General features: G+C 41.8%; 1 protein-coding gene across 4 annotated transcripts in view; it reads right to left on the reverse strand.

Annotated features, from left to right (window-relative positions):
* The window catches only part of LOC139813423 (serine/threonine-protein phosphatase 4 regulatory subunit 1), a 125,944-nt gene that overhangs the window by 76,044 nt on the left and 23,039 nt on the right, over positions 1 to 26,861 (reverse strand). For 3 of the 4 annotated variants that reach the window (XM_071778928.1, XM_071778926.1, XM_071778927.1), the window contains exon 2: positions 25,839 to 26,004. In XM_071778928.1, the coding sequence (XP_071635029.1) occupies positions 25,839 to 26,002 (164 nt within the window). In that variant the 5' untranslated portion in view covers positions 26,003 to 26,004. Of the gene's footprint in view, positions 1 to 2,840; positions 3,992 to 25,838; positions 26,005 to 26,861 lie in introns of those variants that run through there. The other variant, XM_071778929.1, reaches the window with a different exon arrangement.

Genomic DNA, 26,861 nt, shown 5'->3' on the forward strand with positions numbered 1-26,861 from the left:
CGTGAATTAAACGTTTCCATCGTTTCATGTCGAGAACATAATGGATATCTTTCGTATCCTGATCGTCTCCTCTCTACAAACGTTGCGAAGTGATTTCGCGGATTTCGGGATGAGTGGCGGGGGCGATAGAGAGAAATAGACGGCGAAAGGGGGATAGAGATCGATTGGTGCCCGTCCCGTTTTCTCCAAGGAGAACTCCGTTATTTCGCAAACGCGACCTTACCTTCCAGGAATCGCGTCCTTGGACGACGGAGGTCATCGGCTCGGAGAGGAACTCTCGCTTATATCCGCCGTCACCCCGCCCGTCGTCGCTTCACTTTGGCGAACGTGGATACGATCGATACGAGCCGTCGAATCTCGCGTCCAGAGTTTCGCGGTGTCGGCGATGACGATGTAGCCAGCCGAACAGCGCGGTCGGACTAACCGATTTTCGAATACTACGAATCCTGAGAGAGACGAGAGAACTGTGTTTCTATTTAACTCTACCTTTTCTCTACACTTGTTCACGTTCCCTAACCCTGCCCAATTCGAATTACGTTCGCCATTTCGTCCCAACCGGTTCGCAACCGTTTCGTCATTTCGCTGAATTATCGTATCATTTTTCTTTAACACAACGAGTTAGCATCTAATACGCGCAATTGTACTTATATTATTTAATATTAACGTAGATAAAAACAATAGTATAGGTACTATTAATTTACTTTCGTACAAACTGTTATAAAATCTCCAGCCGCTTCGCGGTTAAAGTTAAATAAATTATAGGCAAAAATCCTAATCTCGGAATATAAAATTAATAATTTTCAAGGCGATAAGACTGACACATCTATACAAATTAGATCTCACACAATGTAAATAGATAAAAAACTTTAACGTTCGTGTAATTTCATGTAGATTTCATTTCGACAGAATTTTAATGTAAAAAATAGGTTTAATAAAATGAGTAATTAGTTTTTAACCCTCAAGCTTTTAGCTACTTTTATACAATACCTAAACAAAATGTCTCGAAATAATTTTCCATTTAATTCAAATTGTAGAAACGTTCTTTACGAATTTATGCATCATAGCGCCAAAAGGGAGGAATGTGTGTTTACACTTCAAAGAAGAAAGAATAAAGAGAGCGTGTCGTTCCCATACAATACAAAGCCCAAAGTATAGGGGGCGTATAAGGGAGGATCTCGAACATGTTAACGTCTTTTAGGTATCTCTGCGACATCTCACGAATATTCACGTATCGTTTATCGTCCGGAAAAACGGAGCAGATTTATCAGCAAATATCGCGCCAAATAACGGCGGCTTTCCGTTTTCACGGCTGATCGAGAAGCGCGTTCGACCGCGTGGTCGGTTGACTCGTTACCTCGTGACATTTTTATCGGTCCGGCGGCATTTTCGGACGCATTGCGTTGCGTCGCGTCGCGTCGCGTCGCGGCAGTGGACGATAATGAAGTGTGTGACTCGCATGTTCGAAAATAGAGAGGCGCCGCCGGCTCGCACGGAACCGCCGCGCGCTCCAAGACGAAAACGACGACGACGACGACGAAGACGACGAAAACGAAGACCAAGAGGGAGACGAAAACAGAGACGGAGATAGAGACGGAGACGAAGATTGAGACGAATGCGACTACGGCGACGACGATGCTTATCATTATCCACCTTATCGGTCGGGCATTACGTAAGCGTCGCCCACGTCATTCGTATAGCAGCTAGGGGCTCCGTGGGCGCGGGCGAAAAAGAGAGGGCGGCCCCGGAGAATGTTGGAGGGTATCCGTTGGACGTGGTCCGCGCGCCTTCGGCGACGTGCAGAAGCGTTCAGAAGAGTTTAAAATATCGAGAAATCGAGGTGTCGGTCGCGTCACGTCAGATATGGAAAAACTAATCGAGATATTAGCAGATGAAGAAATCTTAGGGGCGAAAAAACGAATTACATACTCCCGTAGAGGCAATGGAGAGGAAAACAGATAACGTTCGATTTTACGAGCAGTTATAGTGTCGATTTTCATATAAATGTTACTCCTCGTGCTGGAGCACGGATTAAAATTTCAACGCGAAATGCCAGAGGTCAGACGTATTTAACGCTGTCGCTCTTTACATGTCAAATATATTTATGATCGCGCACGCGAGTTCGTGAAAATTTAGTCCAATTATCGTTACAGCGATTAAACGAGAATACTATAGGACGTCGAAATCGATTATTTTTACCAGGAATATTTTTGTTTTCCTCGTAGATTTCGCCTTTAAAAAGGGACAGGAATCAAACTCCATTTTACTTAAAACCCAATTTGGGGTACAGTCAATTCTTTTTAGCTCCACTTTTTTGGCTCTTTTGCTCCAAAACTCGGGAGAATACATTTTAAACGTAAAAGCTGAACGGATTTATCCTACGTGAAGAATTCGCGTTCGCGTTTGCCATTCTTTCGGGCTGCGCAAGAGAGTTTCTCTCCTTACGTATGTCTCTCCTCGTCGACGACGCTCGTCTGGCTCGGACCTCGAAACAGAGACAGAGAGAAAGAAAGAAAGAGAGAGCGGCGCCGCTGACAACGTCGGCGCTTGTGAATCCGCGGCGTACCTACTGCGCAGATTCCGTGTCACGCGGTTGCTCCCTACGTCGCGCGGAAAACTTCGCAGTCCGCGGTCGTTCGCTTTCGCGCTCCTTCGTCGCGCGGGCACCGCGCGTCGTGGAATTGCGTCGCGCGTTTGAATCGCGTGCACGCGCGAGCGCGCGACTCCACGAGGCACGCACAGGCGAGGGACCCAACCGCGAATCGTTCTAACCTTTTCTCCTTTCCGGTCTTTCTCCGTCGCGCTAATCGGATTCAGGAGCTCGGCGCTCCTTCTCCGCTCACCTCGGTCTCTCGCGTTCTCCGATGTCCTCTGGCCGGTCCTCCTCCATCCCCCTGGACGACGGCGATCCTCCCGTCCCGTAAACTTCTCGCGAGTCAGTCATCGCGCGTCACTTCGATGCGGTCACTCCGCGACTTCGCGTCGCGCCGCGATTGGCATCTTTTTTCGCGCGCGGCACGTGTCCTCCTCTGTCGCGGGCGAGCGCGCGCGCGCGCACGAACGTCACGACGATGTATCACATCGCGAAATCGCGGTAATATCCGGAACCGAGTCCCGTAGCCGCTCGTTTTCACCGAGAAACGCGAATGTCTTTTCCGGCGAACGTCAGCGGGACACGTCGGTCGATCCATGTCGCGTGATCTCCCGCGTCTTCCCCGCGGCGCGCCGGGTGTTTTCACTTATTTCGACGAGCGCGGACGAGCGATCGGCGAAGAGACGCAGAACCGACGTGCGGCTAATGCGCGATACGCGACGACGGACTCGCGTGCGCAGAAGCGAGGCGCGCAGCCCGACTCCGACAGCCGACAGACGCACGTCGTGTCGACTAGAGAACGACGACGACGGCGATGATGATGATGATGATGACGACGACGACGACGACGAGGATGGCGGTGGCGCTGGCACACAGCCGTCGCGGTCTCTCTCGTGTTGCACACTGGGTGGCCCGGCTTAGCGCACCGCGCGGTTAAAATGGCCGCGCGAGTGTGTATCTCGTTTTCTCTCTCTCTCTCTCTCATTCGCCGCGTGCGTACATCATCTATCCTCGGCTCGGGCAACGACTTGACACCATCGTCATCCTCGTCGTCGCTGTTGTTGCATTGTCATTGCATTCGCGGAACCACGTCGCGGACTGGCGCGAGATAAATGCGCGACGTTGAAGGAAAGAAAAAGGAGAAGGCGGTGCGTGCAGCGTACGTACGTAACACGGCGGGCGAGTATAGTAGTGGACACGCGCGAGAAGCCGCGTGGGACTGTGCCGCGCGCGAGAGCGGACGCCACGCCGCGCCGCGCCGCGCCATGCCGCGCGCGCCGCGCGTCGACGGAACGGCCCGAGGAGATGCGACGCAAGCGTGCCGGGAACGCCGCGACTGGCCATCGCCAGAACTACGAGAGTAAATAACGGGTCGACGACGACGGTGGGCCGCTGAAGGGAACGAAGAGGGAAGGAGAGCGAGAGAAGGGGGGGAGGAAAGGGGAAAGTGCGTTCTCGGAGCGCGCCGCTCCGACCGAGCGAGAAACGCGAAAAAGGGGGAGCGAAGGGGACAGGGGAGACATCTCGAGAGTGCGTCGGGCCAAGTGCGCGAGTGTCGTCACATCCGGTATTCGGGGTGGCGCTGTACCGGGGCCGACGCGAGACGCGGCACGCACGTGTGAGTGCGTATACCGCGTACGCACATGCGTGCGTACGTGCGTGCGTGCATGCGCGTGTGCGTGCCGCGATAAAAGCGGCCGTGGTGCGCACGTAACCGACGCTCGTGCTCGTGCGTGTCTGTGAACTGCCGCGGGTAGGGTGGAGAGAGAGCGAGTACGGCGTAATACGACGACGCGACGACGACGACGACGATGCAGAAGACGGCGACAAAGCGATGACGAGTTCCGCGCGAGTGAAAAGGGTTTACGGTTCTCGATAGTGTGAAGTTTTTCATCGGCGAAAACATTCTGCATTCGCGCGAAACACAGTTTCTTCCCTTTTCCCCCTTCAATCCGCGCGCGATTCTTGCTTCATAATGAATATAAAGGAATGCGGTAGGGGATCAGCGATCAGGGAACATTGAATTTTCCGTATCCCGGGTGGACCGTTCGTTTCAAAGCGTAAATACGCGCGCGCGAGCGTTTTACAATCGCGTCTTTATAGAGCCGAGCGAATAAAAGGGATACCTACATCAGCGTTCTTTTCTGAATCTTTAATATATCGCGAAACTACCGTATGCTTGAAACTTCGAACGCGGCGCCTTCATAAACTTCTGTATTTCCTTTCCGGAGCTGTCACGCCTGTCAATTGCTCCGCAAGGAAAAGCTCGAATATGAAAATACCGGCTTTTCTCTTTCCAGGAAGCAAACGCGGAACTTTCTCGCGAGCTAAAGTTGTTTTTAATACTTATCAGAATTAATATCGGCTCGAATATTCATCCTCGGAATTGCAAATCGGCGGCAATGACGACTACTGGTAATTAACGTAATTGAAAAATCGAGTACTTCGAAGTTATCGTTCATTATTGCTGTGGAAAGCTTCCGATCGTTTTGTTACTCAGAATTATCGCGGGTTATTGTCGATGAAAGACCTTGAATGTTTCGATGGCCTACATGCGGTCACGTGGTTGATGACAGCGCGAACACGCGGCAGTTACCGTTTGCGAGAATCGATTCGATTAGAACAAAACGTTCGACTCTTTTCACCTCACCGAAGCCTTTCAATTAGGGCTCGCTCTATCGACGTTTTCAACGTTAAATAAAAAGTATCGCTTTTTCTTCAGTATGCAGCTGAAAAAGACTTTTTCAGATGTATGCTCGAAGATATGTTCTATATCTCTTCTGTTTTCCGATTATCGATTAAATGTGTGCGTATACAATTTTTAGTTTAAAATACATTCTTGAATTGTTCGCAACTTTGATATAAATTTGTACATCTCTTTATATATATCTGTGTATCTCGCGTCATTAATAGTAATAATGATAATAGTAATAATGTATCAAACACTCTGTTTTGTCATATTAATAAAACCGAATTTATTTCATATTTATTATTCTAAATCCCTCTCTCTTGGTCCCCAAGTCCCTTTTTCTACGGTTTCAAATTTTTTATTAATATCTGTGAATTTTCTCGAATAGATCTTTTATAGGTGACATTCGTAAAGATTTGCCTTTGTGCCAAGTTTACGATTAAAATGGCTAACCGTATACCCCTCAATAGACGTGTAGGCGTCCTAGAATCATCCCCGGGTAATTTCGACGCTCGACGACGCGACGTTTCGCTCGCGATGACGTTCGTCAAGAACACTCGTCCGGACAACCGCGTAGAAATTCGTTTCCTCGATACCGCTAGTTATTATTGTTCTCGATGAACGACCTCGGTACTCGTGGCTTCGACGTAGGTAGGTAACGTGACGCGTGACGTCGACCCGTTGCGGCCCGCTCGCGTCGACAGACGTCACGCGTCGTCGTGGCGACTGGAGCGATTCTCGATAATTTGACTTTTTAACGAACCTCATCGACGCAATTCAGAATTTGCAGTTTAGCTCTCTGCGGTAGGCATGCTGAGAAATGAAGGCACGATGCGGCAGATGCGCTCGCGAATGGTCCGATTGATAAGACTTAGACGATCAAAAATTTATTTTTTGCTAAATAAAGATTATATTTGTCATGTAGTTAATTGTTGAATATTGATCAAGCATAACATAAACTTTTGATTACCGCTATAATGAAATGAAGAATTTGGGAACTACAGATCGCTAATAAGTGATCGCCATTTATCCAGAAAATAATATTTTTATTTGACAAAAAGGCCTAATGTTAAATTCCTAATGCTATTCCCTGATTAAAGGTTTGTTGCTGCATTTTATCTTACGCTTGTTTTTCGTCTAACGCGCATTGACATTTGCGTCACGACGATCTGCATATGCAACGTTGTCGCGATACATCTGTGTGCGCTGATTAAATAAAATATTTCTTCAATTTCGCTCAATTTTATTTTTATTGTAATCCTACCTTTATTGTAAATTCATTTTTTGATATTTCTCGACACTTTCGCTGCGCGCATATTTTTCAAAAAACACGATCGGAAGAATTAGTAATTAGAAGTGATTAGCAATCAAGTCGGACAAATAAATTCGTCACAAACAACAGGAAATATATCTGTTTCAATGTAATTATTTTTACTTCGCGACGTCATCGACTTTTCCCAGAAACATTTTCGTAGTTTTGGCACGGGCGGAAGAAATAAAAAAATGGACTTCCCAAGAATTCGTTGACGAGATCGTCATGAATGAGAAAGACAATTTCGTACGGTCTTAAAAAACTGGTTTCATAGTTACTCACTACATAGTGATTCACAAATTTTCTTAAAATCCCGTTCGAGTGACTCGTAATCTTAGTTTCGCCGAACTTGAAAAATAGTAATATCTCGCAAATGTATAGTAACGCTACGTTACGAAAGAATGAGTCGATCTATACGCGTGATATAATGTCGCAAGATTGCGAGTGATAAATAGGTGATGAATGGTGCTTCCACGTATTTCGGTGATTCAAGAAACCTCTCACGTACAGAACAGAGCAACTCGATTGAATTACTAGTGGATGACTACTAGATGACCAGCAGAAAAATCAACGTAGATTAACAATTTCATCTCACGAACCGGCTGGATGAATGAAACGCGAATGGTATTTTGAATGAAATGAGAAGCTCTAAATTAAGTCGCTTAAGAGCTTGCGAATAGTACGCGAGTAGTACACGATATAATTATATAATGGCGGATGATAACGCCTTATCGAAATTTAGGTCGCTAAACGAATGATCTGTGTTTATAGAATTAGCAGAATGTTTTATGAATGATAACGATGTTATCGATTTTGGCATATTCAAGCGAGGCTTAAAGACATCTAATTTGATCTTTTCGAGTTTCGGAATCAAATGCGCACTAGAGAGTATTTTGCAAGTCAGTCTAAGGTAGAGATATTCGAGCTTCACGGAGTGGCGTTAAAAGTAATATCATAGTCGGCGCAAACCACGAATAATTCTCCTTATCTACAAAGTACATACTTTCGTGATGCGAATGAATTGCGCGATAACGTCAAACCTACCTACGCGCTTACCATTCAATGCCACTTTACGACAGCGTCATCGCAGATGACGTTAACAATTGTCGTCATACGACGAATGTTTGAAGATTTGGTTTACAAAAAACAAATTTTGCATTTCCTACAATCGTCACTGCAGGAATCATTAATGATTGTCGTATGTTATTAGAAATGCAAATAAAATATGATGCGTGTAAAAGAGAAAGACCACACGTGTTATTTGAATTGCAATTATCTATCCGACAGAATCATACATTAACGAAGCTTTAAAAAAAAAAAAAGAACAATAATACTGCAAGAAATATATTCTTCAGATTTTTTTCATAATCGCTTTTTCTTCTCTAAATTCTTTGGAGATTTAAATTTTAGCAGTTAGAAATTTTAGCACTTTGAAATATAATCCGTAAATCCGGATCAATTTGTGTGAGCAAAGCCAAAACACCAGAAAAACATTTTAAACAATGTTATTTTTGCGGACGAGAAGTTATTTTTATAAACGTAGCTTTCGAGCGCATTATTGTTGTTTGCCGTGATTAGCCGTACGGTTTTTCAAAATGTATTTGCTCGTTGTCGACGCGCGAAAGCGCGGAGAGAGGCGAGAGAGAAGAAAGACGAAAAGTCATGAACGGGCCATACGGGAGGAGGACGACAACGACGGCTGAGCGGAAAGGAAGAGAGTATTTTTAGCGATTACACACACACATTGTTTTGTTGACTGCGACTTCGGGCGACATTGAATCGCACGCTCTCACTGGGGACTGCGGTTAACGCAGCGATCTTGTGCGTATACGTTACAAACGCGACAATCATAATCTCGCGAGAGATCTTAATAAGCTTGCCGAATAAGATTCCTCTCTAAGAGTGAAACAGAGCTCGGGAGTCCGAGAAGATTGAGTAAAAGTATACACCAAATTATAAATTCGTGTAGTCGTTTTGGTTTTTCCAACGCAATTTCTAAGAGTAATACGTTAATCTTACATAACAAATCTGAGCGCGACAATTTTCCCCCTTTCACATAAAACAATTATTTACTTCTATTTTTTTATTCTACTGGAAATGGTAAATATCATGGTAAAATGTCAACGTTTGAATTTCAAAAGTAGATTGTTGAATCGTGGAAAATGTTAATGGTTTAATAAAAAGCAAATTATTGGACCATAAAATAAAGACATAAATCTAAAATTTTTGACAGTACTCAAGTCTTTAGAGTCTACTATTTTACAACATGTAATGTTAATGGAGCCGTGCGATTAGAATTTCAGATATATGGTTAATAGCGTGACCGTTGGTTACGTACGAGAAAGCGTACAAACGTATCTCTACATGCGTAGCGCAAATCCCGTAGCATTTGGCCTGTTTCTTCTATACCCTTGCGTTTCGTGCCTCGTGACGCGACTGACCCTACGCGGCACGGTTCACAGCATCGCCAGGCGGGTCGCGACCGTTTTCTCAGATAACGAATTCATTCACAACGGGCGACAACGACGACGATTCAAGCTCGACCAACCGGTATGCGCGATCTTACCGCACGAATAAACTTGCAAACAAAAGATTATGTCGATATTTCATTAAAAATATCGATACTATTCTTTCAATATCTTGATATCAATAGCGATATTAATTATGGGTATGGTTCGATGCTTTTTAACAATATTGAAAAAGAAAAGAAAGCGATATTAAAGTAATTTTATCTCTATTTTCGTGTTAAAATAGTTTTTCTTTAAATTGCATGTTTGTTTCAAACGACAAATATACGCACGAACATTTAACGAGAAGGTATAAAGAGATGATAAATAGAAAAAGGAAGAACGGATTGAAGTGAGAGTAATATATTACGTCCGTGTCTATATGGCGGCGGAGCAGGAAGGAAAGAAAAGAAAGAGAGAGCAGTCGATGCGACCCAAATAACACGAACTCCCACGTACAAACCGCGACCGGTGCATTCACTTTCAACGTCAGTGAAATAACCGTGCCGAGATTGTCATTTACAGACCGCAAAGCAAATTCGACAAATGCCCGTAAGAACGAAAAGGGTGGAAATTAAAAATAAATAAATAAAAATTTGAAGAGATAAATGGAATGTTCAAGAAAAAAAGATTAAATTACTTAATCGAATAGAGAAAATTGAGTATCTAGAGGATTAAGAGTCGGGGAAAAATCATTTCGATAAAATTTTTTCGTAACAAACTTATAAACGAAAATGTAAAGATGTAAAAATTAAATACAGGAGAAAAATAAAATAATAAAATATTTAGTTACATATACATATAGTAAGAGGGCTTAAAAATTGTTCAATGGTTCAAAGAAAACCTAATTCAACGTTTGTGTATGTTAATTGTAAAAGTTTAATTGTAAAACTTTTGATATTATCGGTGAATAATATAGAAAAATTAATTATCCTTAAAGTATTATCCTTAAAATTTCAAAGTTCGCACGCGACACAAAATGTGGCAAAAAGAAATAAAACACGAAGCGCATTTTTTTATTTAATGAACTATTACTCACGTTTCCCAAACGACGAAATCAACGCAAAATCCGAAAAATTTTCTACTTCTGAAGACTTACCTGCAACAAAAAAAAAATAAAAAATTGACGTTATATGAAAAAAAATATATCGATAAAACCAAAATTTCATGATACAGTTTCCAATCAATTAAAAAAAAAATGTACAAGAGATCGTTGATTCCTCGTTGACAAATAAATAATTCTCGTATGGAGAAACATAGAAGGATCACTCATCCATTATTAACAATGCTAGCCATTCGCAAGGATTTTCTTTTCAACAATGTCGGTCGCGTTTGCGGAAGACCGATTTGGCAGGAAGCGTCTTTGGCATCGATGTCGCAGCCGGCGTGCCAGCTTGTCGCGATCAGGACAATGATCTCGTGTCATTGTCCGATAGTCCAGCGTCCTCTCCGATCTCTTTTCGATAACTTCACAATCTTCGAAACCATCGATGATCGTGTTCTGATATGCTATAGCATCTGGATCAATTTTAAATTAATCCTCACTGCGCTCCTCCCTTTCGGAGTAAATAAAACGAGACACATTGTCGCAGGTCAATTAAGGAGTCTTTAAAATACTGCCTATATCGGTCATCTAGGATTATATTATTAATCGCGAGAAAATAAATAGCTTTTGCAATTCATTCTGTTGCAACAAAACTAAATAGTAATTAGGGATGTCAGTGGTCGAGAAAATGTAGGAAAATCTAGGGGTGGTTTCGACGAGCTATCACATCTTGCAAGTCCGCTTTATCGAATCGGCGCGATGTAATTGATGAAAAATTATGTGCACGGACGTGGAAAAACGAAGCGCGTATATCCTCTCGCTTCCGCGATCATAATCCAAGATAGATAAGTATCGAAAACCCTTTCAACCGCTAATGACACGTTTGATTAAATATCGATCAACATTTTTTTTCCTATTATCGTCCCGTGCTGCGTGTGTTACGGATGGATTCGCTCATTAAGGATACCCTGTAAGTATACAGGAAAGCATCCGAAGGCTCTCGTGCATCTGTCACCTGGCGCTGCCATGCTTCCCTCAGCGCGCGCGTCCTGACTCACTCGATAATTGCGCAACGTTCATCGTCATCTTCATTATGAGTCATCGTCATCGTCCTACAAGGAGCTCAGTCATCTTCGTGGCTGGCTAATTATGTGTTAGGTAAAAAAATTCGTGTCTCGCGACTAATTTAACATCCCCCTGTCCTTCGAGATCTCATCGAAACGAGGGAAAGACTGTCCTGTTTCGCGTTATACGTCTCTCCAGAATCTTTCTACGAAATCTATATAGCTTGTTATAAGATATCGCTATTTGAAAAAACAAAACTTTAATGTTCCTATATATAGATGATTTCTCCTTCTTTCTTTAAATTATATTCAGCTAATACCAAAATTAAAAGTTTTTCTATTTTTTAACGAAAAATAAAAATACTTTTTCTGACAAATCTACTTATAACATTTTTTTTACAAAATTATTTGTCAACAGATTAGTGATAGTTGAAATTTGGTTTTCAAAGCATTTGGATTTTAAGATATGATTTAAAGAGTACCAAATGTTCGAAGTGTGTAGATAAAAAATACATCATAATTAAACGCGAGATAATAAATATACATCATAATGTGCGAGAGTACATTGCATCAGCTACTTAATATTGTCTGCCAGCCAGAGGGAAAGGGGGAGAGAAGCGGGATGGTGTTCGCGAGGAAAGCCCAACACGCCGAAGGGTTGGCCAGAGTCGAAGGTGGTGGAGTGAGAGGCCAAGAGCAAACGAGGATAGACGCGGAGGAGTAGGAGAACGGAGACAGAGAGGAGGAAGATGGAGACAGGGAGGCTTAAGCAGGGGGCAGCAGGTGATGCGCCAGGTGGAGGACGATGGCGCGTGCGCCGTTTTGCCCCCCGCCTTCCGGTCACGTGCCCGGACTCCACAACCCCTCGCCCCATCTCTCTCTTTCTCTCTCGTCGCGGTAATCTCTTTTTTCGTTCGCTTTCTTCCTTTTTTCCAGAGCCGTCGACTAAGATACTTCGGCACTTTCGTTCGGCCCAGGCATAATAAGTGGCAATACGTAAAAAATGTAAATGCATCGAACGGCCACGCGACTCTTAACGATCATGCTGAAATTCGACGGCAAATTCGCCGAGCGTCCCAACAGAGCATCTTCTTTACGAATTATGTGTAACACTACAAGAGCAAAATTATTAATTATTTACAAAGATATTATAAACAAAATTATCCTCTTTAATTTAATAAAAAAAATAATAAAATTGCCTTTTATATTATAAGGTAAAATTGATGTGCACGTTTATTGCGTCCTTCCTGCAAGCAATCTCATCAATTTACCGTAATACACGAAAATAAACGCGCCGGTAGCAAAATGAGAGGCTTGTTTTCCTGTTGCGCCGCGGCTTTTGGCGGCAATATGCGTTTCTTGCTTCGCCGAAGACTTAGCAGAACCGACAGATGCCAGTCGGACGGAAAAAGTAAAAAAGAGCAACGTAGATGGGGGATGAGCCTCCGCTGCTCGCACGACTGTCTGCGCGGTGTCGATTATCTTTTGTATTTATTTGGCCGGGCTTTTATTGCTCTTGCTCGTTCGCCTTCTCCTCTCTCTCTCCTCGGGCTCGCTTCTCGCTCTCTTTCGCTCGACCGCGAAAGCACGTAGGGCGTACGAACGGACAGGAAGTCAGATAACCATCGACCCTTACGCCTGGCGTCTTCGAGAAGCGAGCCCTCCGTTCGAAAGAGATTCCTTCTCGCACTCTCGAACTCGTGGCACTCGCATAAACGCGTGCTCGGGGCATCGAAAATATTTATCGGACACGCGCTGTCTAGCAATCCCCACGAAAGTCGACGAATGATTGTAACGTTATGCAATATACATACACTGTGTATTTAAATACGTGTAAACATGTAAAGGCAACTGTTAGCATACTTATAAATAATCAAAATAATTTATTATTGTACCGATCTACTGGTCTGTTTTAAAGAAAATTTTCGAAGACAGGAATATAAAGTATTTAAAAAAATTGGAGTACATAAAATAATCATCTATGATATGTAAAAAAAATATTTTAAAATGTTTCTGAAAAATATACGACCAATAGATATGAATAAAAATAAAATAAAGCATACCATAGTTAAAGTATTTTTTTTTATCGAGGATCATTATTACAATAAAAAACTGAATTTGAATGTTCCAAAATTGCGACACAATGTTGCGTTCAATGAAATTTTCGCGAAGACGAAATGGGTTCCAAATTGCTGGAAGATGATCCGTAAACCAGAGGCGGGTGCGGGAAGTGAGTCTATATACCCTGTATACAGACATACGATGCACGGTGCCTGCTGGATAACCACGTGGCGCGTGTGTGTCAGCTGCGATACGAACGACGGTAACTCGGGTTCCTGTCAATACCGTTTGTATGCGCGCGAAGGAAGCTGCTTGAACTCCTTCGTCAATTTCTTCGCCAAAAAAGAGAGAGATAGACAGCGGTAGGTAGATAGAGAGGAGAAGAGAGCGCGATGAAAAATCAAGAACGTCAAGGGCGAGGGTAAAACGGCCAGAGAGTCGAGCAACAAGATGGAAAAGGTAAGAAAGTAGGTGTACTGACGGCGTACACGCAACCTGGCTACCTGCACCTAATCTAAATTTCTCGGTTCCACCCATAGGGCCCATCGGGCCAGCACCCCGGAGCGATACACGCGCTGCTATGCGGAAAAGGGAGGAGGAAGAGGGAGGAAAAAGGTGCACGGCACTAAGAAATCACTTCATCGCGGCAGATGCTACCGCGAGGTGTATAGGGAAGAGGGTAGGGAGCGGGAGAGAAAGGTAACTCGGCCCAATTTATTTTTTTTCTTCTTATCGTGACACGCTCGTGCGGGACTCGAGAATGCGCCGGGGAAAACTGCATTCATTTTCCCGGTCTGATATCCGTGAAGAAAGGAATGAACTCTTTATCTCACAAAATAGAGTTGGATAAAACATTTCAGTCAAGATGCGTGGATATAGCACGAAAAATCACGTGTCGAGCCTTTATCATAATTTTTAAGTTGTTATAATTCGACGTTAAATATTTTGATTAACTTTCAAGTTCGGTTAATTTTTACTTGTCCACAAAATTGTTTTATATGTTAAATATGACGTTTTAAATGTTACGTATGACAAATTTTATTACATGAAGATATTTATTCGATAATTCTCATTGTTCATAGTTTCTTATATATCGATTGCGATATAGATTTCGTGTTGACTGAGTTTACTGACGCGTTGACAGATTGATTCGACCGCAAAATACATTCAAGTTTTACAATTGTGCAACGCGGCGGAATAGAATGCCAGCTCTTGGATGTGCGCAACCTCCATTATCAATGCATAGGGATCATTAGCTATCGCACGAGGGTAGTCGCGTGCTCGACATCAATAAACGTGATGGCGTACAAGGTGTTTTCGAGAAGACTAGGACATACAAGTCCATCGGACCGGTAAAAAAAAGCATTAAAGCGGTATCTTTCGTACACAGAGAGCTAGTTTCCCTAATCACTATACTTAAGGACTATCTTGTAATGAAATATGTAACATACAATCATCAGCGTCTGATACAAATTTTGGTTTGTTAATTGAATACGAAATTGAATAATGACGAAACCATTAAAAGAGGAAGATGCGTATAGACAAAAAGGATAGAATTTATTTAATGGATCGACTTAATCATATAATTTTCGTAATAAAGTATTTATCTTCTTTTCCAAACGTAATTCCATGGACTTATATTACTATTCTGTGTGAACGTACAATTTAGGTTAGTTATATAATATATATTAATCTCATATATAAAGAAATAATAAAATATTTCTGAGTAAATAATCACATGGAAAAACATGACTACTCCAGTTCATTTAGTAGCTGCGATATGAGATCAAATTGTGCGTGTTATAGCAGCCGATTGAAACAGAAAATGCTATTGATATACTCATTGAAAACATTGCTTTATTATTTTAATAATGCCTGAGCTTCTATAATATTACATTTTTCTTTTATGAAGATCAAGTAAAAAGTTGTAACAATAAATTCTGCCTTATTCATTTATTCCAAAATGAATCTGTATTCGACAAAAATTTATGGCATATATATTCAAGATAATATCAACAACGCTGAAAGAGAAAAAGAGAGAGAAAGAGATGAGAGAGCTGGACGGACACGTGGGAGGGGATGGAGCAGAATGCAAGAGGAAGAAACGAGGGAGGGAGCAAGAAGGAAACCGAAGGAAACACATGCCGTGAAGGCTCGTGCCACGACGATCTAAGGCGTATCTCGCGAGCAGTTGCAGCTGCCTCACCGCGCGCGGCACAGCCGCAGCGCAAACCGCCCTGCCGAGAGCCCCCTTCTTCCACCGTTCTCCGACGCGTCTCGTCGCGTCGCGTTTCTCGACCTACGGGGCACGCGGCGCGGCACCGGAGGGGCCCACTGCGTCCTTAAAACGAGCCGTCGTCCCCGGGCACCTTCCCTTCGCCGCGTCCGAGAGCTCCTTCCGAAGTCTCTCCCCCAAAAACCCCGCTACCGATCGCGACGTACGAGGTGCCGGTCGAAAGGTGGTTAGACGCTTCGAGGGGGAGAGGGTGGGACGCACTTCGCACCTGGACTCTTCTTTCGTAGCGCGTGCAGAAACGCGAACGTGCATGCGGCGATTGGCCTCTCTTACTATTTTTTCCTCTTTCTCTCTCTCTCTTTCTTTTACCGCAGTCTCCCCGTGCCAACGGCAATTAAGAACCTGCCGCGCGATTGTCTTCCTCCGGGTGTAACAGATTGACTTATACCACTAACTCTGCAGTGATGTGATCAACGATCTTAAAGACACCAAATTCTCTTTCAAAATAAAACATGAATTTTGCCTTAAAATACATATTTTTTGGACACCTCGATAGCAAATAAAGTCTAAGAAAAGAAAATTTGAGATAAATTTCCCAAAATAAACAAGATCCATTCAGAAGTCAAACTACAAAGATTATTATAATTCCTAAATCAATTTTTATATCTTTAGACAATCCGCTAAATGTGGTGTGGACGCAATCGCATTTTGAAAACCCGTTCTACCGATATATTTTGGTAGCTGACTGACAAACCGAGAAGAGAGAGAAGGATAAAAGAGAGAAAGAAAGAGAGCACCAGAAGCTGTATGCCTGGTTGGACAAATTCGAACGTTGTCGAGCATTTGACAGCGATTGGGCAAAGATAGATTCAGTTACCAGGTTTAACGCGAGCCTAGCGTCGTAACATGATAACCAATCGCCTCGCCTCTGTTCTTTTTCGAAGAACCGGCCGTGGCGTTGAACCCCATCGCCTAATAATGGATCAACGAATCGTCTCGTATTATGCGAAAAATCTTGTCGAATATCTCAAGAAAGTATCAAATAAAATCTATCAAAAAAGTAGATTATATTGTTTTCAATCATATTGCGAGCAAAGAAAAAGAAAAAGAAATAATTTTCAAGTAAATTTATAATATTTAAAGTTAAAATGTTCGTCTTTCATTAAATTTCATGCGCTAAATTTTAAATATATTTTTGATGATATATGTACATATTAAACGTATATGATTATGTAAGTTTTTGTTTAGCAATTCATCTTTCGACGAAAGTAAACCGCGCAAATTTCCTTATTAGCGACTTGACGCTTCTCTTTGGACTTTGTCTTTCAGAAGTTCTAAGTGATACTCAAAATAATCGCCCAAAGTTTTTTCCGTCCTGGTCTCCCAAACTTCTTTTATTTCTGAAAGCGACTCTCAAATGGTGCTCGTAGCCTGCACGTTTTCCAGGATGGCCGTTGATAAAAGGTTCGATCGGGTTATTTCATCTTCGATCTTCCTAGAGGATAGAATAGTCCGGAAGTTTCGTCACCATGACCAAGAGAGAAAGGTAGAAAGAGCTGGCGGAGAACGAACACCGTGGAGAAACACTTAGTTGCCATCGTGTTTAATGCACGTCAAAAGGCTTTCGTCGTCGTTGATGTCCTTGTCGTCATCGTGGTCGCACTTCTCTCTGGGAGGAAAGTTCTTTAACGTTGTCCCAATCCATGGAATGTTTGCGACGAGATAACTGATGAAAGATGTTGATCCTAGTATCACGATGGCGTTGAAAAGAAAAATACCGTGAATTCGTCCATGTCGACTTAACGCGAGGAAACCCGGTGGAATCATGCGTTTTTTTTTAAATAGAATCATTAATTTTTCACGGTTATTACCTTTCATTATATTATCTTATCTTATATCCTTATAGTTTAGAATCAGGGCTCAATTAACGTTGGTCATTAATTGTGATATCTATTCTATGATTATACTATTTTGTGATTGTACCATTTCTACCAATACAACAAGAATAAATATTTTTTTCTACTGAACAATATCTTAATTTATTGCATAAAAACGTGAAATAGTGACGAAAAAATAAATGCGTTTATATTGACGACTAAGAACTACTTTTTTCCCTTTTTTCTTTAGGCTTTTATCTAAATTCTTTGATCAAAGTTCGCATCTGATAAGTAGCACGCCGGAATTGGAGAGAAAAATCGGCAACGTAGTTGCAAGAACGCTGTTTGAAGTGATCGTTATTGGGGGTCACGTAGATTACCTACTCCGGGGCGGGCGTCATTTCCGCGTGGGCGTGTGCCGCTCCAAGGGGATGAACAGGGGAAACGACGACAAGGACGACGAAGGGGAGTGTGATTATCCCTCTTACGTTGCTCTAGAATTAGACTCGTCGATCGGGCCAGACACGACAGCTGGAGTGAATTTTTAAGATTGTAAATGGTGTCTATTTCCTATGATCTTCCGGTGAAATGGCACCCCGCCATTTCCTTGTCGTCATAATCTCGTTATCATACAATATTACTATCTGAGAAAAATTCCCACTTATACATTATAAAATTAATTAAAAATTAATTTTAAAAAAATTTAACCTCGCTCCTATTTCTGATCGCTTGTCTTTATATTTCACTATATGTTTATTTTTTAACAAGTATTTTAAATAGCTACGTTAATTTGTGATTCATACGTAACTGTTCATGTTAATATTCCATACTAAAAATATATTTCTACATTTTTAGAATAGTAGATAATAAACTTTTTTGTCTGATTCAGTATATACACGTCTCTTGAATTTATCCCCGCAAAATCATGTCGCAACTATAAATAAAATCATGATCGTAGCTAGTCACTTACATACATATCTAAAAGAACACATACAATGTCTTACAAATATGCATCGAGTACGAATTGAACATTGCGATTTAAATGGAAGAAGCGAAAACGCGATGATGGGCACGAGGGCATCGTTCGCGCGCGTGTTTGCGAGGGGCGCAATGTGTAAATTCGCATCTCTCGAAGCCACAGTGTTCCGAAGGAACACACTGGTCGTCGATCGCCGCGTCGATCTCTTTACTTTCTCTCTCCTCTTTCTCTTTCTCTCTCGTTTTCCCCGCACACTCGCATCGGCCGAAGGGCACACCAGAAGCAACGAGACCCAGAGGGTGCATCGGAATCGTAGAGGTCCGAGGGTAACAAACGCGAGTAAAATGGATAAAGGCTACACCTGGCCTCCGGATGGTCGACGGCGGCACGCGCTACTCCTCCTCTCCCTCTATGCTCCATCTCTGTCTCTCCCTCTCTCTTCGTCGCTCTTCTCTCTCCCCACGAATAAGTCTCGTTTCTACCCGAGTGTACACACCTGCCCCTCACCGACACGCATGCACGTTGTTACGGCCGTGCGCGCAGCAAGGGTCGTAAATGCACACGGATTACTCCCGGCGATGCCGGTGGTGCGGAGGATGTGGAGAGAGACAGGCAGCCACTGCCGTAACCGGAGCGTAGAGCACCCTAAGCTCTCATTTCGGAAATAGGGGAGACCATCGAAATCAGAAAGGAAACGATGCATTTTTAGATTATCCCTTTGGATGTTTTAAAATTTCGGAAAATTAACACCCACTCAGATGCTAGAAGTGGTATTAATATTTTAGAAATATGAATAAGCCTATTAAAGCATATTTTTTAATATTTTAAAAATTACTTTTTAAAAATTACAAGTATAATTGAGTCTTTTTATAAAATAATATAGAATCAAATCAAAGTATTGACGATGATAAATTTTCTTTTTGCTTATGGAAATTATATCATTTAGTTATTATATAAAGAAAGTTTAAAAAATATATAATTTAATTCAAAAAAAAAATTCTGAAAGATGTCTTGTTCGAAGCATAAAAAGTCTGTTTAATATCAATAAAAGTAATCGTCATATGACTTAACGCATTCAAAATACGATAATACGACAAACAGAAAAAGTTTCATTCTACTTATGCAATAACGATATTCGCGAGTCAATAAATTTGTTGTTTTTTTTTCGTTCATTCATGATAGCATTGATATAGGTAATTCCCTTGTTATGAAGATCGAATGTTTTAATTGACATTTGGAAAAACACCCGGCCCTGCCAACAGAGGAGACGAACGGGACAGACACAAAGCGAGAAGTTGCACGAGAGAGCAAAGACCTAAAAGCCGGCTGCTAGCGGTGACGCGACTGTTTTCGTAGCTGTTTCCGTTGGCGCTACCCTCGCCACAGCTTCCTCTTCGTTAGTCTCGTCGATCCGGCGATCCCTTAATCCCTCCTTGGTCGGCACATCGCATCGAGAAAGTAGTTACGCATTTTTTTTACACATTTTTTTCAAGACTCTCCCCAAGGCATTTTACAATACTACATTACTAACCCTTATCCGAACAACTGATTGAAATCAGTGAACTAAAATTTAAACTGATTGTGAGATTCACCTCCGAACTGTAAACTTAATTTTGTTAAACTTTAACTTAACTAGAGTTTAGAATTCAGCTCGTAAAGAGAAATCGCTTTTCAAAATAAATTTGTAACTTTATAAGACAATAAGACTCTACTTGATTTTTATTAAGCAAACATGTTTTTACGCATGTGCAACAATTTTATTTTCTAAAAATGATAAGTATTCTTTTTTAGACATAAACTTTTAGGAATAAATAAAATTAAGTACTTTGACTAATTGTAAGCGTGTTACTCGGTGTTTGAACATACTAGCGTGTGTAAACGCAAAATTTTCACGACAGGATGCGGATCGAGCAACGAGCGAACGAGGCGAGCAATAATCGGCGTAGTGCACGTTATTAAAAGTTTACCAGCTTGCATTTTCTACGTTATTGCGACACCGTTAATGAGGCGAGGGGGCCTTAATGACCATTTTCCGTGGCAGATGTCTAAAAGCTATATCATATTGAACGGCGCCGCTAGTCTCGCGTCTCTCAGTTCCAAGGAGTTATTAACGTACGATGGTTACGCTTTCGAATGGAGGCAAAGGCGCGGAAAAAGTATACGCGGCTAGTAGGTAAGACGGGTAACGACGAGAAGAAGGAACAAGACCGGCAGATGGTCATAGGGCGCGTGCCTCGGCCGGCTTTACGATTTCTTTAGAGACCCTCTCGATGGAGGCAATTACGGATACTGGCACTTCGCAATATACCGGCACGAGCGATTATTTATTCTTCGCCCGCACTTCTCGTCTACACCTTCTTCAATTGATTTGCCAATCAATTGTCAATTGCATAATCTGAAATAAATTCCTTTTTCTCTCTCCAACTGCGATTTCTGGAAAAACAATCTCCCGCAGTTGCGCGATCTCTCTCATTGTAGCTGCGACATGCATTATTGACGAACTGCCATTTTTTTTTACGCATCGTGGTAAATATTTTAGTTATTTACGCATGCAACATATTGACACGATATGCAATGTTTACCGTACTAGAAAATTCGCATCGGCCAATGTGCTCTCTTCGTTGCTCTCTTTCGTTGCTTTACGTCGCGCAATATCATGCAATCATGGGAGCTATTAAAGGTGACGTTACTGAATCGTAACCTTCCCCAATCTGTGTCCTTAAAAGTGAGTCAAACTCTTATCTGATCAAAATCGCACTCACATATCATGCTGAAATATTTATTCAATATTGATTTACAATTATTATGAACATTCTATACGTACCTACGCGATAACTATGACAAATGGTTGTTTTTGCTAATTAAACTCGGACACCAACATCATAAATAATAAAATGCATGCATAATAAAACAGCGATTCCTTGGAACGGTAAATAACGTTTGTCTATTGTATCATTTTTATTTCCGCCTCTTTTGACGAAGTCAACTGTTCTATTTCCGTAATGAGTCAATTCATGGAACAACATAATAAACGAGTAAACAAGTAAATAAATGACATTTCCTAACGAATAACCCTCAATTCCTCATCAGGTAATGATTTTGCAAGTGAAAAGCGGGAGTGAGCGACCAACAGCGGGCGAAGAAAAAGCGGAGTAACGATTGGAAAATCATGCCATCTGGCCGAAAGCTGTGTTCACACTGAACAATGTCCGTATTATCTATTCTCCGCAGTGGCAACAGAGGCACGACATGGCAAATATTCGACGGCCGGGATCGACCCAGTCATCGTCGAACCAAATTTCGTCGTTTCTGACTCACATCAACTAACAGAGCAAATCGAATTCGTGACGTGCGCGTTAGAGGGTTGTAATCTGCGATAAAGGACTTTCGTGGCCTACCAACGGTGATTTATAATAGAATTAGGATCTGTCGTTGTAGCATGTAGGCAGCAACGTTGAATAAAGTGCAGCGATATTTCTTAATGCATGTACCGGTTTAGAACGGTTTTATGGGGAAATTCCTCGTACGTAATGCTTCATAAATTCTATGATTAATAAATATAGATAAAAAATTAAATAAACAAAAAGCGCCTTGTCGACTAAATTTACATAAGCGATTTTTACATAACTTATAGATTCATAGGAGATGAATCTCTAAAGCTTTCTGGCAAAGTATTGAATTTCAACAAGCAAAAAAGGGAAATAAATTTCACCTCGCCTCTGATAGTGCCATTAAAATAAGATTGTAAATAATAAAGAAATATATCATATTTAAAAGATCAGAAAGTAGAAGAAAAAAAGAAAAACGGCTCGAATAATGTGAAAACAATATTTATTCGTGGTATACGAAATATCGTAACATATATTTTTGACTTTTATTATCCGCTCTTAACATTCAATCAAAATGAGATAAATGTCTTCTCATTCTGAGAAACACTATTAAATTTTTTCCAATTATATACTCTCTAAATCTGAATCAGTGACTATTCAATTTATATTAAGGATAAAGTGTTTTTCGAGAAAACAAAAAATACTCTCTAAATCTGAATCAGTGACTATTCACTGATTCAGATTTAGAGAGTATTTTTTGTTTTCTCGAAAAACACTTTATCCTTAATATAAATTTTTAATTGTAAGAATAATATTCCACGTATAACGTATAACCAATAATAAAATCATATTCGTTAACTTATTAAAATCTTCCGATACCTTTGACGAGAAGGAAAATTCTTGTATATTTCCGTTAAACTTTCCAGACAAGCGATGCTCCTAACGTAGGAAAGGAGCAGACGGTGTAATAAATATAGCGGAAAAGAAGGGACAGAACGACGACGGAGCACGCGGGAGGGCGTAGCAGGAAGTCGGAAATGTGTCGAAATACCAGAACTCGTTAAAGTATCGCGCCCACACGCTTCGGTCCACTTTCGGCGGCGAGTCGCGTCGTCCTCGGTGTCGTCGTCGTCGTCGTCTAGACTCCTTGCAGACATGACCTAAGGCCCAGATTAATTTTAGCAGTATTTTGTTTCGTCTGCCGGTCGGTGTCGTACGCACACGGCGCGGCGTACCATCCGGACAAACCCGTCGTGTCGACCCGTCGCGCGCCGCCCCTCTAACCCGTTCGGTATTCCGAAATATTTCCCATGCACGCGTGACGCGCGTTTCACGGAACTGCGTCGCGACGCCGAAAGTATTAGCGTTAAGTCTAGAACGGTCGCCGATGATAATTCTACTTGCCCATCAACAATTCTCGCTTCTCCGAAAAGAGACCGCGCCAGGTTGATGTCCCGACATAACAGATAGTTAGGTTGAACGAACAGCGTAACGCGTTAATGGCATATAAGAACAAAGAATCTGTGTTCTACTCGCAGGTTTGATGATATATTTAACCGCGTACGAATTTTATTCGTGTGATCTGATGTGATTCTGTGTATTCGAGGTAAACACAGAATTAAAGTCAAGCGGTCACGTTTAACGTTAAGCGATGCGAATAAAGATCAAAGTGTCAGGAGGATATGCCTTCGCGCAAAAATGCTTTCAAGATAAAGAGATACGCCACGAGGTTTAATATCAGCTCGCGTGCGCTCTTACCGTGTATTAATTTTTTACGTGAAAAAATGAATTTAATACCGCGAGTTTCACGAGAGAGGAGCGAGCGTGCAGTCATGCCTATGATATTCTTCGTTCGTCGCGAACGTCTTGGTTTCTAACGTTAACCCGACGTCTCCCGGGCTCGTATACTCCGAAAGAAACTACGCGGTTACACCATGGAATCCTGTGACCGCGTAATACGCGCACGTTATCCCTAACCGTGGGTAATCGGAAACCGTCCAAGAACGCGTGAGCGGTTACGAAACACGCCTTTAATTACACGCTGCGGCGTATTGGAGCAGCCGGCGACACGCAACTGCGACCCACAAGAAATATCTTTTTTTCTATCGACTTAAAGATGACTCGTTAATTTGAACGATTTGTATCAAGAAATGTCATTATAGAGACTATAATATATCTGAAATATGTTGAAATATAGAAGAAGCTATTTCAAATATGCATGATATAGTATATCTATTTAAATATACATTTTTTTATCCGTACTTTTTTTTTATACAACACCTTTGATATTATTTCGTGAATGCTAGGAGCGTTAAACTTTCGACAATACGAATTGAGATCAGGACATTTCTCTTGAAAGTTTGATGCATCTTTTCGTGGAAAGCTCGATTATGTTCGATCGCATATGCTAATATTCTTAGTACGGTCTCGTGCATGGACTACAGTTTGCGAAAAAACAACGGCGGTTTTACCGGCGACTGGGGCAGCACGCTATTTCCGCTTTTTGCCTAGGTCCACTTAACCGCGAGGCGAATCGAAAACTCTTCTACCGTAGAAGATTTATATTTTTCCTGCAGTTATATACGCGTAATAATTCTTGGAATTTTTAATAAGGTCACAAAGATTTTCATTGCGATAATCTAGCCGGTGAAATACTTGAAAGCTTAAGAAATGTGTGCAAAACATGTTGTTATTTTGGAAATTAGTTTTATAACGAAAATATTTGCTCGTCTTGTATTTCTCGCGATGTTAAATGCAATAATTATTTCACTCATTATAGTTATTTCTAAAAAAAAATTGTTAGCGCTGTGAAAGATTACGCCATTAATGAGATTATTTATCAGATGCGAAATAAAGAATGTGGAAAGTGTAATTTCTGTGATTTTTTTTATATAAAAAAATATTTTCTTAATGGCTCGTTTATTTTGACATCTGCCACAATCCTTTCATCGATTCCTCAATTTTGTTAGTGATAACGTCCTCGGTGATCTCGTGTTCGCGAACATAGAAGCGTACTCGCGTATACTTGCTTCAAAGTTCGCTCATCCGAGACGCATCCGAATGCCCCGAATGAGAGAACGAAGACAAATGAAGAAAACGAGAGAGCGAGAAAGGGAGAGAGACAGATAGGGGAAGGGACGGTATAAAGGGTACCGCAAAGAGAAGGAAGGGGGGATGGTCACACGTACGAGAAAGAGAGCGCAAGAGGCCGGATGACGATGACCTCAAACGAGGCGCCCGGCAGTTGAAACGGCGCAGAGAAGGGAGGACGCGACGCCGCGCGCCGCGACGCTGACGCACCGTGTATATTTGGCTAGTCCGCGCTCACAACGTCCGAATCATGCATAGCAGCTTCTTCTTCTTCTTCTTCTTCTCGTAGTAGGTAATACGTTCGGGCGAATTCTGTCCACGCCGATATGAGCCGTCTCGGGCGGAAAGGTACGAGACTAAGAATAAGCATTTGGAGAAATTGGGAGAAAACACGGCGTTGGAAGTTTGTTAAACCCTCACTTGGCAATTTGCAAGAAAGAAACTTGAAAAAGAACAGAACGGTATCGAGTAATTTCAGTTTTGTTACGAATTTGTAGAAATTCTACAAATATATCGTTATATATTGCTTTGATAAATTTTATTCATCATGATAAATAAAATATCTCACGAAATAAAACGCAGGGTGATTTAATTATACTGTAAATGTATAATGTACACTCTTTTATATATATCTCTCCAGTCATCAAAAGACCTACTGGGCCACTGTAGTATCGAGCGTAAACGAATTATTGAATAATTATTCAACACGTAATCGGAGACTGAATAGAGGATCACGGTGAAGCGCAAAATAATGACGGGCAAAGCGGAAGATATAAATGCTGTTGCATAGCGACACATTGACGTAATCTACGCTATGCGTTTGGATTGATTCGACAGCGATCTCTCGCACGATGGTACATCGTCGTACTCTCGGTCTTTCCATGCGAACCGTCACGATCGCTGAGAGGAAGCTCCGTGTGTTTTTTATTTAGCTTTCAATTATACGGCCAACACTTGCATATTTCCGTATATATCGTGAAAAATTGCCAAAGCGAGAGGAATTATGTCGCATACGACATAAATGACGGACTTTTAGAGGGTGAAACGAGCGCTACTTACCGGTCGAAGCTCTTTTCCGAGCTGGCGTGTTGCTGCAGCCGGTTGATTTGAAAGAGCTGCTCGTCTCCTCCGCCTTCGTCACCCCCGCCTCCGCCCCAAACATTTCTGGATTCGTCGGAACTCTCATTACTGTCATTGACTTCCTCGTCATCCTCGGCTTCCATTGCTGCACATTTGATAAATTCAAAATTAGTGAAACCGTAAAACCATATTGTGAAATATATGAAAATATATGGGGAATTATTTTTGTTTAGGCGAATTAAAGCGACATGTCAAATTTTTATATAAAACAAACTATTAACTGTTCCTTATTCATATATAAATAAATCAGGATATTTTTTACAAGGCAATTTTTCGAGACGCTCGCGCGGTGAAATATTACAAAAGAAGAGTTTCTAAGAAATCGCCCACGTTGACCTCAGAAGAATAACCGAATCGATTATAGACAGATCGTACGTAATTTGATTTCTTTTTATCCGCCATGAAGAACGAAGCCACTGGCGTCGGAAGGATCGGCGAATGTAACGAGTACGATGGCAGCGACAGGTGATGCGATAGCAGCGAGGAAACGATTCAAAGGAAAAGATATCACGGACATCCCCGAGACTTTGAACGAGCTCGCCCCTACTTAAATCTCCGCTCTTCCTCGCTATATATCCTCTATCTCGCCTGCCCTGCAATGCCCCCGTTGATTTTCTTCGCCGCCCTTTACACTCCCACACAATATTGATTTCTATCGATCTTTTTTCCCATTCTACCTGTTTAGCGAAGTTACGAAAGGCAATGAACTAGGACAAACAGTTATTGGTTAATATACGGTTACCGGCCACACTTAAGTTCATGAGCCTCAATTAGGTTAATTCTTGCACTTATGCCAAAATTTCACGACAGCGCATTCCACATTTCTCTAAGGAAACAGAGGTTATTCACATGATGATTTTCACGAATAAAGAATAAATAAACGGATTTGTCTATTTGTTAAATAAAATTTTAATTATTTTCAACTTTGCTTATATTTGATAT

This window comes from Temnothorax longispinosus, chromosome 5, assembly GCF_030848805.1.
Source record: "Temnothorax longispinosus isolate EJ_2023e chromosome 5, Tlon_JGU_v1, whole genome shotgun sequence".
Classification (NCBI taxonomy): domain Eukaryota; kingdom Metazoa; phylum Arthropoda; class Insecta; order Hymenoptera; family Formicidae; genus Temnothorax; species Temnothorax longispinosus.